The 16,141-nt window shown below is 34.3% G+C and overlaps 1 protein-coding gene across 3 annotated transcripts in view; it reads right to left on the reverse strand.

Moving 5' to 3' along the window:
* LOC148623335 (exonuclease 1-like) overlaps nt 1-16,063 on the reverse strand; it is a 60,391-nt gene extending 44,328 nt beyond the window's left edge. For 2 of the 3 annotated variants that reach the window (XM_088565118.1, XM_088565116.1), the window contains exons 1-3: nt 15,960-16,057; nt 2,678-2,863; nt 1,838-1,957 (exon numbers count right to left, since the gene is read on the reverse strand). In XM_088565118.1, the coding sequence (XP_088421244.1) occupies nt 1,838-1,957; nt 2,678-2,838 (281 nt within the window). In that variant the 5' untranslated portion in view covers nt 2,839-2,863; nt 15,960-16,057. Of the gene's footprint in view, nt 1-1,837; nt 1,958-2,677; nt 2,864-15,959 lie in introns of all 3 variants that reach the window. The other variant, XM_088565117.1, reaches the window with a different exon arrangement.
* Nucleotides 16,064-16,141: the final 78 nt, after the last annotated feature.

The following is a 16,141-nucleotide window of genomic DNA, read 5'->3' on the forward strand; positions in this document are numbered from 1 at the left end:
TAAACTAACTTATTAAAAAACAAGAGGCATCCAGGAGCCTGTATCACTCACCTGGTAAAATTTTTGCCTTTACAAGGCAATAACTATAACAAGGAGTTGTCTGACAATTTTGACTCAATGAAGACTTTGGTAGAACTTATTATAATAATCTTTTCAACAATTGAAAGTTTCCTTCTATCTATTATAGTTTTCAAGATATTTGCTTAAATCTGCTAAAAACATCCATTATTTGCCTTCCAAGGGCAATAACTCACAACTTTCATCCCTTGCAGACTATTGTAAGCCTAATAATAAGGATCATTTCGGCAATTGAAAGAATTTGGCTAAACCTGGCAGTTTTGAAAAAGTTTGAGAAAAACTTTTGACCCCTTTGTTCCATTTTAGTAACCGTGGCCATGTTTTTTGACGGATCAAAAATCCTCACATCAAATCTATGCAGAAAACCCTAAAGAAATAACATTAAAAATAGGGCAAAAACGTCGAAAAAGGGCAGTAACTTCAACATGGCTTAACATATTAAAATGGAAATTTGACCACTGATAGATCTCATTATACTCAACACTTTTACCTGATGTCAGAATTCTGCTAAACCTAAAGGTTTTGGAGATGTATGCAAAAAACTTCTGTCTGACCCCAATGTTCTGTTTTAAGTAAACATCAGTTCTAAATAGGATACCCTAAGGAACATTCATACCAAGTTTGGTTCTAATTGGTCAAGTAGTTTCAGAGGAGAAGAAATTTGAAAAATTGTCAACAACAATGGACACCAAGTGATGACAATAGTTCACTTGGTCTTTGGCCAAGTGAGTTAAAAAGGCCTTATGAACATTTTGGAGGATCTACCCTCATGTTGAATATCTGAGGCTTACACCACATGACAACAAGGTTACAGTGCAAACATGAATCTGTAAAGCAAAGTTCTTAGTTTTGACCTCAAGGTCAAAGGTCAATAACCATGGTAAGCACCACATCATCTTTAGCTAGACTACCTTCGTGTCAAATATCAAAATCCAACACCAGACAACAAAGTTACAGCCCAGACATGATTTGTTAAAGACAGATGAGTGGATGATTGCTTTTGGGGCCCTGCCACAGTGGTGAGGGCTCTAATTGCTAAAAAAAATTTGTTTGGACCACTTATGTTTTATTAGGGCCACCAAAATTTTGACATTTTGAATATTTGTGGCTCAAAATGTTCTCTTTAGGCAACCAAGTTGTAAAAATTAGTAGGTATGTAAGGGTTCCACCTATGATACATATCACGATTCTTGACTGACATTCAAACTTGTATTGCGATTTATAAATAGGTCAAAATTAGTATTATTTCAATGATTTTATAATAAAAAGATATTTTTGTGTAGGTATAGCTGGTCTTTATCCCTTGCAGTTTCAGCAAATCTAAAGTGTTTTCACATTGCAGATTAAACTGTTTATGATTGAAAAAAAAAAATTTCTACATGTCATTACTCTGTTTTTGACGTCTGGACTAATGAGTAGAGGAATCAAATCAAAATTGCTAAAAGGGTTCTTGTATCGATTTTCAATAAGTAACCACAGATATCTTAATGCACCATTGCACCGATATACCGTTACCCTCCCCCCCCCCCCCCTACAAAATGAGTTTCAGAGCAGATACCTTGTATTTCTCTTTAATCAGAGATGCAGTCCAACATCAGATAAATTACTGTATCGAGTTAATGCTTTACAATACAAACATGATAGCAGAAAAGGTTGTGTATACAAATGTACGTCTACAAAAGAGTAAGGTATCCTTTATTTAGCATCATAGAAACATTCCGGCTGTTTACAAACTATATTATTTGGCAAGTTTACTTACTCTCTTCTTGACTTCTCCACACCAGCTTTGGAAGGAAGATGACACCCATCAAACACCAAAATAGGTTTCAGATTGTTTTTCAACATGTACTCTAAAAATTTCATACAGTAATACACATACCTGAAATTATGGAAAACAAATAGTAATTATATATTCAGAATAACAACAGTTTTTGAAGTTGAGATGAAAAATACTACTTTGACCCAAAAAAGGTGAGATGTGATGTTCTGTAGAAATGTTTCAAACTGGATAATACTGTTTATAGGGTTTGTAAGTCTCGTTCTAGTTTAATTTTCCTTTCCGGAATTTCCGAATGTATTGAAATCTGAAGACCAATCTGCATCTTATTGTTTACTTCTGGGATCTCAAAACTCTGCATTGCAATGAAAAATTTTCTATTCTATGCTTTTCTTAACATTTTCATGATGTAAAACTGGAGATTTGTAACTTTTAATTGGAATTACACACAAAAAGATGTTTTGCTTTTACTACTGAACTCAAAAATCTGTAAATGGCCAATCTCCATGCATTTGAATGGTAGACTAGGACCCTACCTTGTGACACAACAGAGTCACATGACAAGACTTACATATCCTATAGTCAACGTCACAGTCCATTTGGCATAACACTGTCACTGGAAATTGCCTGTGTCAAAGTGGGCCAACATTTTTTTACTTAATCAATTTTTGATGAATTTTGGAATTTCAAACAACACTCAATGATGACAAAACAACCTAAAATACTGCACCAACTGTTTAATTATTAATGTTTGCCTTGTTATGCCATTACTAATTACAGTGAGCTCCTATTAGAATACCATAAAAAATTATATTTACTTACTGGTCAGTTTTCTCTCCTAGTACTAGTTTCTCTGCACAAGAAAATGCTCCTTTATGAAGCCAACAATAGGCATCAATAGCTACTGTACATCCTGAAAATTTGGCAATATTCACTGGTTCATGAATTTTCTTCAAAAAAGGCAAAAGTCCAGTAATCCCCATTTTAAGAAGGAAGTTTTACCAGAACCTGAAATAGTTAAATGAAGATTACTTACTATTTACAACACTGATTACCAGAAACAAGATTGCTACATGTAGCCCCTGTCTATGAAAAAAAATTGAAAGCCCAACTGATATTCAAAATGTGTGTTATTGAAATTAGGAACATGGTCAAAGAGGCTCTAAAGGGCCTGATCGTTCACCTGACTCAATAAGCAACATTCTATTTTTGTAAAAGTGGCCATGTTTTTTCTTAGATAAAAATTCCTAACACTCATACCTAAGGTACCATCACATCAATTTTCATTACATTCTGTCCAGAAGTATCTGGGAAGAAAATAACATTAAAAATAACAAAAAGATGTTGAAGAAGGGCTATAACTCCAACATTGCTGAACAGATTTACATGAAAACTGAACATTTTACCCCATGTCAGAATTTGGCTTAACTTCTGTTTTGGAGATATATACACAACAAGAGGCTCCAAGGAGCCTGAATCGCTCACCTTGTTAAATTTTTGCCTTTTAAGGGCACTAACTCTAACAAGAACTTGTCAGACAATTTGGACTCCAACTGATTCATTGGACACATTTGTAAACCTTATAATAAGCATCATTTCAGCAATTGAAAGCTATTGGCTAAACAGATTTGGAGATGTATGCAAAAATCTTCTGTCTGACCCCATAGTTCTACTTTTAGAAACAGCAGCCATGTTTTTTCAGTGATCAAAAATCAGTCATTTTGTTAAGGGTATCCTATAAGGCCTGTTCCAGTAAAACATACATGGGACCCAGGGACAACATTTAAAAAAAAAAAAATACTTGGTTGTGGGTTGGTGGAAAATGCATCTATGGTACGGTACTGGACTTGGAAATTGCTTCTGTGAGGTGAGTGGTTGTTGGGAAAATGAAGGAATATTCTGTTGAAAGTTTTTTTTTACTTTCCCAAAATGGTCCAAAATGAATCCGTCATTGTATAAACCTTTAGTATAGTTGAGTTACGCGCTTTTGTTGCTGAAGTTCGCGCCATTTTTACAGGTGTTCCACCTGAAAATCGCCCGTGTTTGTTTTGATATTATTCTTCTGATATTCTCGGGATTTTGAATTGGAGCAATGGTGCGACCCGAGACACCTGAACATCAGAAAAGATGTCAACTTCCGTCATTTGTTGATGTGGTTCATTAGTGTCCTCGTCTCTCGGTCGTACTTAGACTTATTATTATGGTTTATACTTTAAATAAATTGTGACTTGGATGGAGAGTTGTCTCATTGGCACTCATACCACATCTTCTTACATGTATATCTATTCAGTGTGTCATCAAAGCAACTCTTCCACAATTAAACTTCTTTTGAAACTGAATTTGAACAGTTGTTAAATCACTATGTAGTCATTGCATATTGATATCAAGAATAACCCATTCCAAAACTTCAAAATGAAAGGGTATGGGCTATGGAGTGAATGTGTAGGTGACTAAAACACCAAATTATCAAAGAACAGGGCTTTTACTTCTGTTCTGCATCTTAGAAATTAAACAAGATAGTCCCCAGTGTGCAAATGAGCAGAATTTTCCATATTGATAAACATCAATATTGCTTTATACTCTATTGTTCCTCACCTGCACAGAGTGCATGCAAACTTGAGTGATGCTTAAATACAGCAGATTTCCAGCTGAAAGTGCTAGGTACACAAGAAGAAAAGTTTTCTTGAAATCATTGATCCCCAATAAAACAAATGAATTTTAGGAAACTTCACACAACTATCAAGGCAATCATATGGATACACACAGAAATTTCAACTGGTTAGATGATATGCAAAATAGTTCGTGGTAATACACCAGCTTCATATACAGTCACTGTTGTACAGTGTGGATCAATAAAACTTCTGCATTATCTTCTATTCCTCTTCACATACCAAATATCATCAACCTGTGATATAAAGTGGTTGTTGAAAATTTGCTATGGACAAATACTCTCACAATTGCGAATACCAGAAAGGTAATCCCTATATTCTGGCCTTCTTCGAATTTGCTCTTCGACAAGACAAAAATCAAGATTTAGCTATGCATTGAAAAGAGGATATGTGTGCATAAAAATGAATGTTAATATATGAAATGATTTTAATGTACAGATATGTGAATACACAAGAGGTAAAAGCATAAATCTATACATGAATATATACAACATGCAAGAAATAGGCAAAACAGCGAATATATATGTTTTTTAATCAGTGTCTTAGCTAGGCAAAATGGAGGGTGCAGCACCCCACCCCTCTGCCATATTACCCCCTTAGTGCCCATTTATAATTATCTTAAGATTACACTTTTGTTAATAAATTACACCAAGCCAGTTAAGAAGTGTCACCTTCATTTACCATATCCTGTCGTAATTAACCCTTAGGTATACCTCAGGTAATTATTGGTGATCATTCAGCTGATCAGGGTTGTCGGATGATGATCATTTACAAGTAGAAATTGGATCCCGATTGGATCTATCACCATTTCATGGACAGCCAATCATTGGTTAATAATTATTTTCTTTTGTACAATTAATTTTTTTTAAGTTGACAGGTCTATGTTATATAGAACCATGGGTGTAAACAATTGCATGTTGCATATGTTTGTTTATTCAATATGTCAGTTATCTCTGTCAGTTCAATTCTTTTTTAAATTTTTTATATCGTCAACAGTACAGGTAATTTTTCAAAAGTTATAATTACATTAGAGAAAATAATATGATTTTGAAATTGAATTGGAACAATATTGAATATTTGTTGCATTTTGTGCAACATTTTGCCTCGTAGTATGTCATAAATGTTAAGAATCACTTGCCCTTAATCTCCTTTATGGTGTGATAGTATACTGCTTTAAATTCTACAAAAGTAATGTTAATTTTTGTCTACACATCATTCCTGTATTATTTAATAAGAATACATACATACAAGAAAAGCAACAAAAAAAAAAAAATTAACAAAGATATTTCTGACTTAATGGAAACATAAATTTAAAAAAAAAACTTCAAATACGCCAATGTTCCTTTTTGGTTGAAAAAACATGCTACGTGTTTAAGTGCCCTCTTCCCTGCACACCCTCTATTTTCAAATCCTAGCTAGAACACTGATTATGTGTAAATGGAATGAAGCATTCATGAAATCATGCAATGTCTTGCTATTATCTGTATGAAATACATGTATGTCACATGCAGCTGAAATATATAAAAAATTAAAGAATCACCATGGGAATACTGTTATAGAATATATATGAATTTTAAAATACAGACAAATGAACGCAAGCAGTAAAAGCGCTAGTCTATACATGAATATGTGCAACATGCAAGTGATAGGCAAAACTACAGAATATATATTAATGAAATGAAGCATCCATGAAATCATGCTATGTCTTGCTATTATCTGTATGAAATGTCTCACATGCAGCTGAATTATATAAAAAAGTAATGTATCACCATGGGAATACTGTTAAAGAATATCTATAAATTTTAATTTGCTTCTGTTGGTGCCTATAAAACTTGGGTTTTTACCTCTATGGGTGGGTAGGAGTGGAAAAATATTGCTTCTATGGAAGGTTACCCCAATTTTCAAGTGCCTTCCCCTCGTCCCATGTATATTTTACTGGAACAGCCCTAAAACAAAAATGTCAACTTTCACTGAATTTTGCAGAATAATTTCTGAGGAGCAGATTTTTTAAAGTAATAACATCAAAAACAGCAAAAAACATCCAAAAAGGGCAATAACTCCAACATGGGTCAACAGATTTTCACCAAAATTTAACCACAGACAGATCTCTTCATGCTAAATAATTTTACCCGTGTCAGATTTTGGTTAAACCTAACCATTTTTGAGATATATACAAAAATCTGCTGTCTGACCCCAATGTTCAATTTTCAGTAACAGCAGCCATGCTTTATAACAGATCAAAAATCCAAACAATCATTTTGTTAAGGATACCCTTTAAAACAAAAATACCAACTTTCATTGAATTCTGTAAAGTAGTTTCTGAGGAGAAGATTTTTTAAAATAATAACATTTAAAACAGCAAAAAACGTCCAAAAGGGGCAATAACTCCAACTTGGGTCAACAGATTTTCACCAAATTTTGACCACAGATAGATCTCATCATGCTGAACACTTTTACCACCAAGTCAGAATTTGGCTAAACCTAATGGTTTTGGAGATACATGTATATGTGAAAAACTACTGTCTGACTCCTATGTTCTATTTTTAGTAACAGCGATCATGTTTTTCGACGGATCAAAAATCCCCAAGTCATTTCTATGCACAACACCCCAAGGAACATTCAAAGTAAGTTTGGTTCCAATTGGTCAAGTGGTGTCAGAGGAGAAGAGTTTTGAAAGAAATAACATTAAAAATAGCAAAAAAAACTTTGAAAAAGGGCAATAACTCCAACATGGCTTAGGTCTCACTAACCACTTCCGGGTCAAATGGCCACCCCCCTATGTAATACCAAAAACACACTGCACCTAGACATATGCATTGTAAGTGCATTATTTGTGTGTATTATGATTAAAAGTAGTCAAAATAAAGCTGAGAATGTGTACTTTAAAATCATATATGTAATTAACTACAAAAGTGTATGAATATTGTTTACATGTGTGAGTAATTTGCCTCCATGCTGTCAGTTAGCTGAACAGGTAAAAATGTGGATTTTCAGTATTATTTATTCAAGTAAATTTTGTGAAGAATTTCTACTATCACCGTACCATTAGCATAATGATTTTGGAAGCCTTATTTTCCAAGCTTCGCAATGGTATTCAGCTTTAAGATGTCCCTTGTCCTGGGAATTCACAGCGAGACTTTGAAAATTAGTTTTTTTAACATGTAAAGTAATGGAAACGTTAGAAGTGGTTAGTGAGACCTTAATAGTTTAAAATGAAAATTTGACTGCTGATAGATCTCACCATGCTGAACACTTTTATCCCCCATGTCAGAATTTGGCCAAGCCTAATGGTTTTGGAGATATATGCAAAAAACTACTGTCTGACACCTATGTTCTATTTTTAGTAACAGCGGCCATGTTTTTTTACAGATCAAAAATCCCCACATCAGTTCTATGCACGATACCCCAAGGAACATTCATACCAAGTTTGGTTCCAATTGGTCAAGTAGTTTCAGAGAAGAAGAGTTTTGAAAAATTGTTAACAACGACGACGGATGCCAAGCGATGGCTATATCTCACGTGGCCTTCGGCCAGGTGAACTGAAAACTACTGTCTGACCCCTATGTTCTATTTTCAGTAATGGCGGCCATGTTTTTCGACAGATCAAAAATCCCCACATCAGTTCTATGCAGGATACCCCAAGAAACATTCATACCAAGTTTGGTTCCAATTGGTCATGTAGTATCAGAGCAGAAGAATTTTGAAAAATTGTTAACGAAGACAGACGACTGTGACAGACGCCAAGTGATGACAATAGCTCACATAGCCATTGGCCAGTTGAGCTAAAAATTAATAAATGGATATGTGACACATTCTCTTGTCGCCATAAATAACAAAGGCTCCCAGGAGCCTGAATCGCTCACCTTGTTAAGTTTTTGCCCTTCAAGGGCAATAACTTTGATCCAATGCAAACTTTTGTAGGCCTTATCATAAGGATCTTATCAATTGAAAATGTCTTTCTATCTACCACAGTTTTCAAGATATTGGCTGAGAACTGTAAAAAAAAAAAAAAAAACAACTTCGATCCCTTGCAGACTTTTGAAAGCCTTATAATAAGGATCATTTTGGCAATTGCAAGAATAAGGTTAAATGTAATAGTTTTAGAGATATATGCGAAAAACTTCTATCTGACCCTTATGTTCTATTATTTGTAACAGTGGCCATGTTTTTCAACGGATCAAAAATCTCCTTATCAGTTCCATGCAGGATACCCACAGGAATATTCATTCCAAGTTAGGTTCAAATTGGTAATGACATAGGAGAAGATTTATGAAAGAAAAAACATTAAAAAGAGCAAAAAAATGTCAAAAAAGGGCAATAATTCCACCATGGCTTGACAGATTTAAACTACAATTGAACTACTGATAGATCTAATCATACTGAACACTTCAACATGACTCAGAATTTGGTTAAACCTAACGGTTTTGGAGATATATGAGTGTCTGACCACCACGTTCTATTATAATAAATGGCAGCTATGTTTTTAGATGCATCAAAAATCCCCACAAAAATTCTATGCAGGATACCCAAAGGAACATTCAAACCAAGCTCAGTTCAAATTGGTCAAGTAGTGTCAGAGTAGAAGAGTTTTAAATTATTATGAACGACAACAGACGACGGACACCAAGTGAGCCAAAAATGAATGTTTTCCCTTTTTAAATTTAAAATAAAATGCAATAAACATAAATATCTATAAATACATTACTAATTATTATTTCTAATACTTTAATTTGTTTTCAATTTATACATGAATAAATAGTTTCACATAAATGTGATAAAGGGGTTCCTTCAAAACTTTTTCAGCTGGAGAATTGTTCGAAAAATGGAGGTTTTTTTTTTTTATCTGTTTATCATTTTGTGGCGTAACAAGTAAATCATGTGTGAAGTTTTTGGAAAACCTCATGAATAAATTTAATTTTCTTGAAAAATTATACTCTTCTAGAATACAAATATCTCTCTTTTTCCTGCTTTCACTCAACCTTCAAGAACTTAACTTTCATGGCATTCTCAAGGAAAATGTCCTGCTGTATGAGTATGTCCTGCGGTATAAGCATGTCCTGTAGTATGAGCATGTCCTGTAGTATGAGCATGTCCTGTGGTATGAGTATGTCTTGTGGTAAGAGCATGTAATTTTTTTAATAACTGAAGCTTGTAAGTCCTTTTTTTCATTTACTGCATACCATGAGATCAATTATTTGGGGAAATTTAAACAAATATTCAAGAATGCTGCTACCACATTTCCGAAATCATCACCATTTTTACGGAATAGTATTTCCTATAACTATCAACACTGGTAGTTTTAAAAAAAATTTTCACATGTGGTTCTACAATATTTAGACTTGTTAAATTGACAATATTTACTAATTGTGCAGTAGAAATTAATCTTTAGAGAATGATTGGCTGTCAATAAAAATTTTGATCCATTTTCTTATTGTCACCCTAATCAGCTGATTGCTCCTCGATTTTTTTTACAGGTCATGTAACAGTCCTTTACCTGTTTAGAGAGCAATTAACAACTTTTATCAGATTTATGGCTCATAGAAGTGAGACTGACACACAAATTTTGGGGTTTGAATACTGGGTTTTCTAGAAAACTTTGGCAATGGCTACTGTAATGTTCAGAAAGCAGTAGATATTCTGTTCCAACGGTAGAAAGGTTCTCATTCTGGTAGAAATGACCGATTAGCAGGTTATCATGTACTTTTTCAAAAAATACTGTTTATCATTATGCAGCGATAATACGCAATGCAAGTATCGCCTCATTTCTGAATTTCCCAAACTTTAAAGTCAATTTGTAGGTTAATGCTACAGTTGCACATCTCTTAAATTACAGGTCTACTGGTCATAGCCATTTTCATGACAGAATCATTTTTCGCCAATTTCTGCACAAAAATTTCATTTTAAGATAGTTATTGTATAATACTTCATTTTTTTTTTACAAAATATATTGCAAGAGTAATCAAGGGAACCAAGGTTCTAGCGGTAATCAAAAGAATGTAATCCAGGGAAAAAGACCAGACATGGAAAACAGACATACACAACAAAGAACATAAAGTAACTAAAATAATACATACAAAGTAACAAAAGTAAATGCAAAACTGCTTATACCTTTTGTTTTAAAAATTCTAATTAACATGCTTGACAGGAAGAGTACGAAAAATCAGGTGGCGAGAATTACATGTACTAGACATGGAGAAGTACTTCTTGACCCATTTTCCTTAAAGAAGATGTGACACAAAAATGTATTTGTTCAATTTTTGGTTTATATGATTTATTACACCTAATATATATAATAAAAATGTCCATTTAGTCATTTACATTGTTTAAATGGAGATAAATTGATTCAAAATTGACGATGACCCAAGCCATACAAATGTTAATTAGCCATGTGGTCATGTGACCGTGTTACGTCATTAGTTCCCAATTCATAGATCGAGTGGTTGAAATGCTTGCATGGCTGCTGATTTCTACAACTGAGAGTGAAAATATTGAAAGTTTTGGTTGGCCAGTAAATATATACTTGCAGTTGTATTAATTTAAACCACTTCAAGAAGAAAAAAATAAACAATGTCAGAAATATTGAATATTTACATGTATAAAGACTAGACTATCAACAGTGAGATGACATCACTTCTGTTCGAATATTACACAGAAATATTTCATTATGTTCTGCTATATAAGATAGAACTTTTTACATAAAGTAAATTAAATTTGTATTCTAAGATTTAAACTGTTCCGATCTCAATCTTCTATTTCACCCCTATTTTACGGTATGTTACTCCTGTACCAGTACCAGGGATTGTAATATAAAGTCTCTGCAAGTACAGAGAATAATATGAACATGCTAATTTTTTATTGGTTTTTGATACCGTAATTTTATTTGATAACCCAAAAGGGTTTCGTACTGAAGCTTCCTCTTGTTCTAAATCTTTTTGCTAATATTAAATATTTTAACTGACTTGTACAAAAATGTAGTCCATACCAGGAAAGCTCCCTTAAACTCACCTAGGGTCACCTATTATACACTGTGTATCGCGTCAAATTCTCCCTGTGAATTGCTTTATTTCAAAATCCCTAAGAAAAAAGAAATCCAATTGTATTTCAATTAAATATTATCGAGGTCATACACCTGCGTCAACACCTGGGTCATGGGTCGCTAACCATATAAAGATAAAAGAAGCTGCCCACGTTATCTCTTGGGCATAATTAAGTCGACCGGGCTTGTTTATAAATATACCCAGTGGCAAAAAAAGAACGATACACAGTTTCACTATTTTTGTTGTACCCTCCAGTTCAAGTCCTAAAATAGTGTGCAAAGTAGTTGTGTATTCACCAAGCGGGGATGTATGCCTAACGAAAATGAAAAGCTGACAGAAAACGAGAAGAACTTAAGTCTTCTTACATGATGATTGCACCCATACACATATCAATGGACCACTCTGCATCATATATACAAGCTATTTTCAAAGATTTATTATTTTTTCAGATGCGTGTATACATTTTCAATGTACCCAAATGGAAATTGAGAACCCATGATTTAGCACTTCCATTTATGGTAATTGAGTGTTACTTCCTATTTTCATTTATGCATATTAATTAGGTTGTCGTTCAATGATTGGGATTAAAATTTTGTCAGTGGGACTATGGCCCCTTTACCCTTCATTTCAATGGGCCATCCTAAAAAATAACCATGGGACAAAATTTGAAATAGCTACTACTGCCATCTACGTGTAAATTTTGCAGAAATATGTAGCATTAACAAACTTTAATTTACACTGCAGATAGTCCACACATCCCTACACAAGTTATTTAGGTGAGAACCTATTTCTTTGTTTAGTTACTGGTACAAATATTAGATTTTAACCATTTATCTTGGAAAGGTTTTGTTGGGGCTTAAGGACCAGATGACATGACTCCACCATCATCAGTATTTTCAATAAGGGGTTCAGAATCATGTTCAGCTGCCAAGTCAGTTTCTACAACAATTGCAAAAAGATGACTTGCTTTGTTTCGGTGAAGCTTAAAAAAATGTCTTAGGTGGTATTTTCAATTTTAAATGGGACCGCTAGCACATACGTTTCTGATATTATCATTTTATTCAAGTTCTTTAAAAATACAATATCCATTGTTCTTTCCTTCAAACGTGTACATGATGAAGAACATGCAATCTCAACAAATCAAAACAAAGTGCCATTTCATTCCCCGGTCCTCAAATCCCCTCGAAAATGTGGCAATCAAAACACTTGCAAGTAGCTGATAAAAACCAGATTAAAAGACATGTTCATGCATTTTTTAACTGCCACAAGTAGGGGGAATTATTTACACCCCATCATCAATGATGGAAACTTAATGTGCGCACATGACACAGCACATTGGTCACTCAATGCGCCATTTTGAGAGGGAATGTGGATATGGTGCATGGCGCATAGTAATCCCTATCACTGGTCATGAAAACACAAATAAATCATTTTAACTTTATTTAGGGCTAACCTGATGAGGAAACGTTTGTTACACTCGTATCTAAACATACTATAGTTTTTTATAAATATACTGGAGTACTCCCATTCCATTGTTCAAAATGATATTCTTCCAATCAAGTTACCGATACGACACTAATGTTATATATAAAAATAAAATTCAAACATTATACTTTCCACTTCTGTAAATTATGTCATGTGCATGTCTTTATTGAATTATTACACCAGTAAATGAAAATCAAATGTCAACTATCTGCCATTATTGTTGTCGTACCCCAATTCCATGCATTTCCAGTGCAGAGATTAAATAAGTATGGGGAGCCATATGGGATACAATACAATTCCACTAAATAAATAAAAATATACTAGTATTGGATTTATTGACAAAAATATTGTACTGGACAAAAACAACTATATAAAATCTATTTTCTAGTCTAAAAGAGAAATATTTATATGTGGGAATTTAAACGCTTTGTTTTTTTAAAGCAAATAATTTAAAAATGATGTTTCTCTTATTTCAATTCCAATTCAAATAATCACTTAAAATTGACATACTGTAGGGTGATCTCAATCATTAGATTATTGAAACTTGAAAATTTTTAGTTGACAAATATTGAAATATTCTTATACAAGTATTTTATATACCATTTTTTGTGCAATTTTTTTTCCACTTGAATCAATTCTAACTTGGAAAATTAAATTAATTTTATATTTGAACAACTTTAATAAAATCAACAACAACAAAAAACTGTCAAACAAAAAAATATCCATTTTAGAACCATCAGGGTGATACTGTTTTTTCTTCATTTTTTAAGATATCTGTAAATAAGAAAATATCCCAAATTACATGTAGCTTAAATTTGTTCATTGTGAACTTTTTCTGTTGTTAAATACTGCATATGTATTAATTTCCACTGAATTTTTCTAAGTTAAATGTTTTTAAGATGAGGGAAAATATGTTTAATATTTAGATTTGTCAAATCCTCAGAAAATATTGATTTTTTGTTAATCTGGCTTTCCATAGTTTTTTCATATGACACATGATGTATTTTGGTCACATGATTGTTGTTTGGGAAGCTTTTCAAATGGCAGACAATAAATCAATATCGACTGATTGGTTTCATGTGTATTTTCTACATTTCTAAAAGGAATTAAATAATATGGCATACAGAGGTTTTGGAAAAGTTGGAAATCGAACCCTAGACCGCTCAGTGACAAGCCAGTGACAAACCAATTTGGCTAAAGAATTAATCCTTTAGCCAAGTCAATTAACTGGCTATTTAAATCTCACTACCTACTACAATGCAGGTAGGCCATCCTGCCACATTTCCCTGACCTTAAGAGTCTTTGTACCACAAACGACTCCATAAGTAGCTCAATAGCAAACCAAACCCTGTGGGTTTTTTTAGTTGGGCACCAAATGTAACGGGAGAGCATGATTTGGCTCACAAAATTATACTCTGCCACCGAGGATCGAACCCTAGACTGCTCAGTGACAAGCCAGTGACAAACCGATTCGGCTAAAAAATTAATCTTTGCCAAGTCAATTAAATGGCTATTTAAATCTCACTACCTACTACAATGCAGATAGGCCATCCTGCCACATTTCCCCCACCTTAAGAGTTTTCATACCACGAACGACACCAACACTAGCTCAGTAGCTAACCAAACCCTGTGGGTTTTTTTAAGTTGGGCGCCAAATGTAACGGGAGAGCATGATTTGACTCACAAAATTATACTCCCCCACCAACCGCTCGGTGACAAGCCAGCGACAAACTGATTCGGCTAAAGAATTAATCCTTTGTCAAGTCAATTAAATGGCTATTTAAATCTCACTACCTACTACAATGCAGGTAGGCCGTCCTGCCACATTTCTCCCACCTTAGAATCTTCATACCACGAACGACTCCAACACTAGCTCAATAGCTAACCAAACCCCGTGGGTTTTTTAAGTTGGTGCCAAATGTAACGGGAGAGCATGATTTGACTCACAATATTATACTCTGCCACCGAGAATCGAACCGTAGACCGCCTGGTGACAAGCCAGCAACAGACCGATTTGGCTAAAGAATTAATCCTTTGCCAAGTCAATTAAACGGCTATTTAAATCTCACTACCTACTACAATGCAGGTAGGCTGTCCTGCCACATTTCCCCCACCTTAAAATCTTCATACCACGAACGACTCCAACACTAGCTCAATGGCTAACCAAACCCTGTGGGTTTTTTAAGTTGGTGCCAAATGTAACGGGAGAGCATGATTTGACTCACAATATTATACTCTGCCACCGAGAATCGAACTGTAGACCGCCTGGTGACAAGCCAGCAACAGACCGATTTGGCTAAAGAATTAATCCTTTGCCAAGTCAATTAAACGGCTATTTAAATCTCACTACCTACTACAATGCAGGTAGGCTGTCCTGCCACATTTCCCCCACCTTAAAATCTTCATACCACGAACGACTCCAACACTAGCTCAATGGCTAACCAAACCCTGTGGGTTTTTTAAGTTGGTGCCAAATGTAACGGGAGAGCATGATTTGACTCACAATATTATACTCTGCCACCGAGAATTGAACCGTAGACCGCCTGGTGACAAGCCAGCAACAGACCGATTTGGCTAAAGAATTAATCCTTTGCCAAGTCAATTAAATGGCTATTTAAATCTCACTTTCTACTAAAACACAGGCTGTCCTGCCACACATTTATAAAATGATATTTTTGTGCCATGTGACATGTCTACTTTTAAATGGACTTTTTAATGGAGTCTGAGCTGCTCATTCACTTTTGTTTCTTTGTATGCATTACTTTGTTTATTTTATGTTCTTTGTTGGTGTGTCTGTTTTCCCTGTCTGGTCTTTCTCCCTGGATAATTTGCGTTCTTATGATTTCCACTAGAATATTTTTTTAACTTGGACCTACCCCTGTTGTAAGTATACAGAATTGAACTAACACTTACACTTACATCTGTATAATTTTTAGATCTAATCATTTATCATATATGTTAAGAATGGTCTTCTCTTTTTCCCATTTTCATGATTCCCGCTGTACAACATAGAGTCGCGTTTGATTCTTGAAATCGGCACACGCCAAATAGTGCCCGTAGTTCAGGAACGGTACAAAACGTCGGTATCCACTTTT

This window comes from Perna viridis, chromosome 2 (genome assembly GCF_037379345.1).
Source record: "Perna viridis isolate PV_CMFRI_1.1 ecotype Kerala chromosome 2, ASM3737934v1, whole genome shotgun sequence".
In the NCBI taxonomy this organism is placed as follows: Eukaryota; Metazoa; Mollusca; class Bivalvia; order Mytilida; family Mytilidae; genus Perna; species Perna viridis.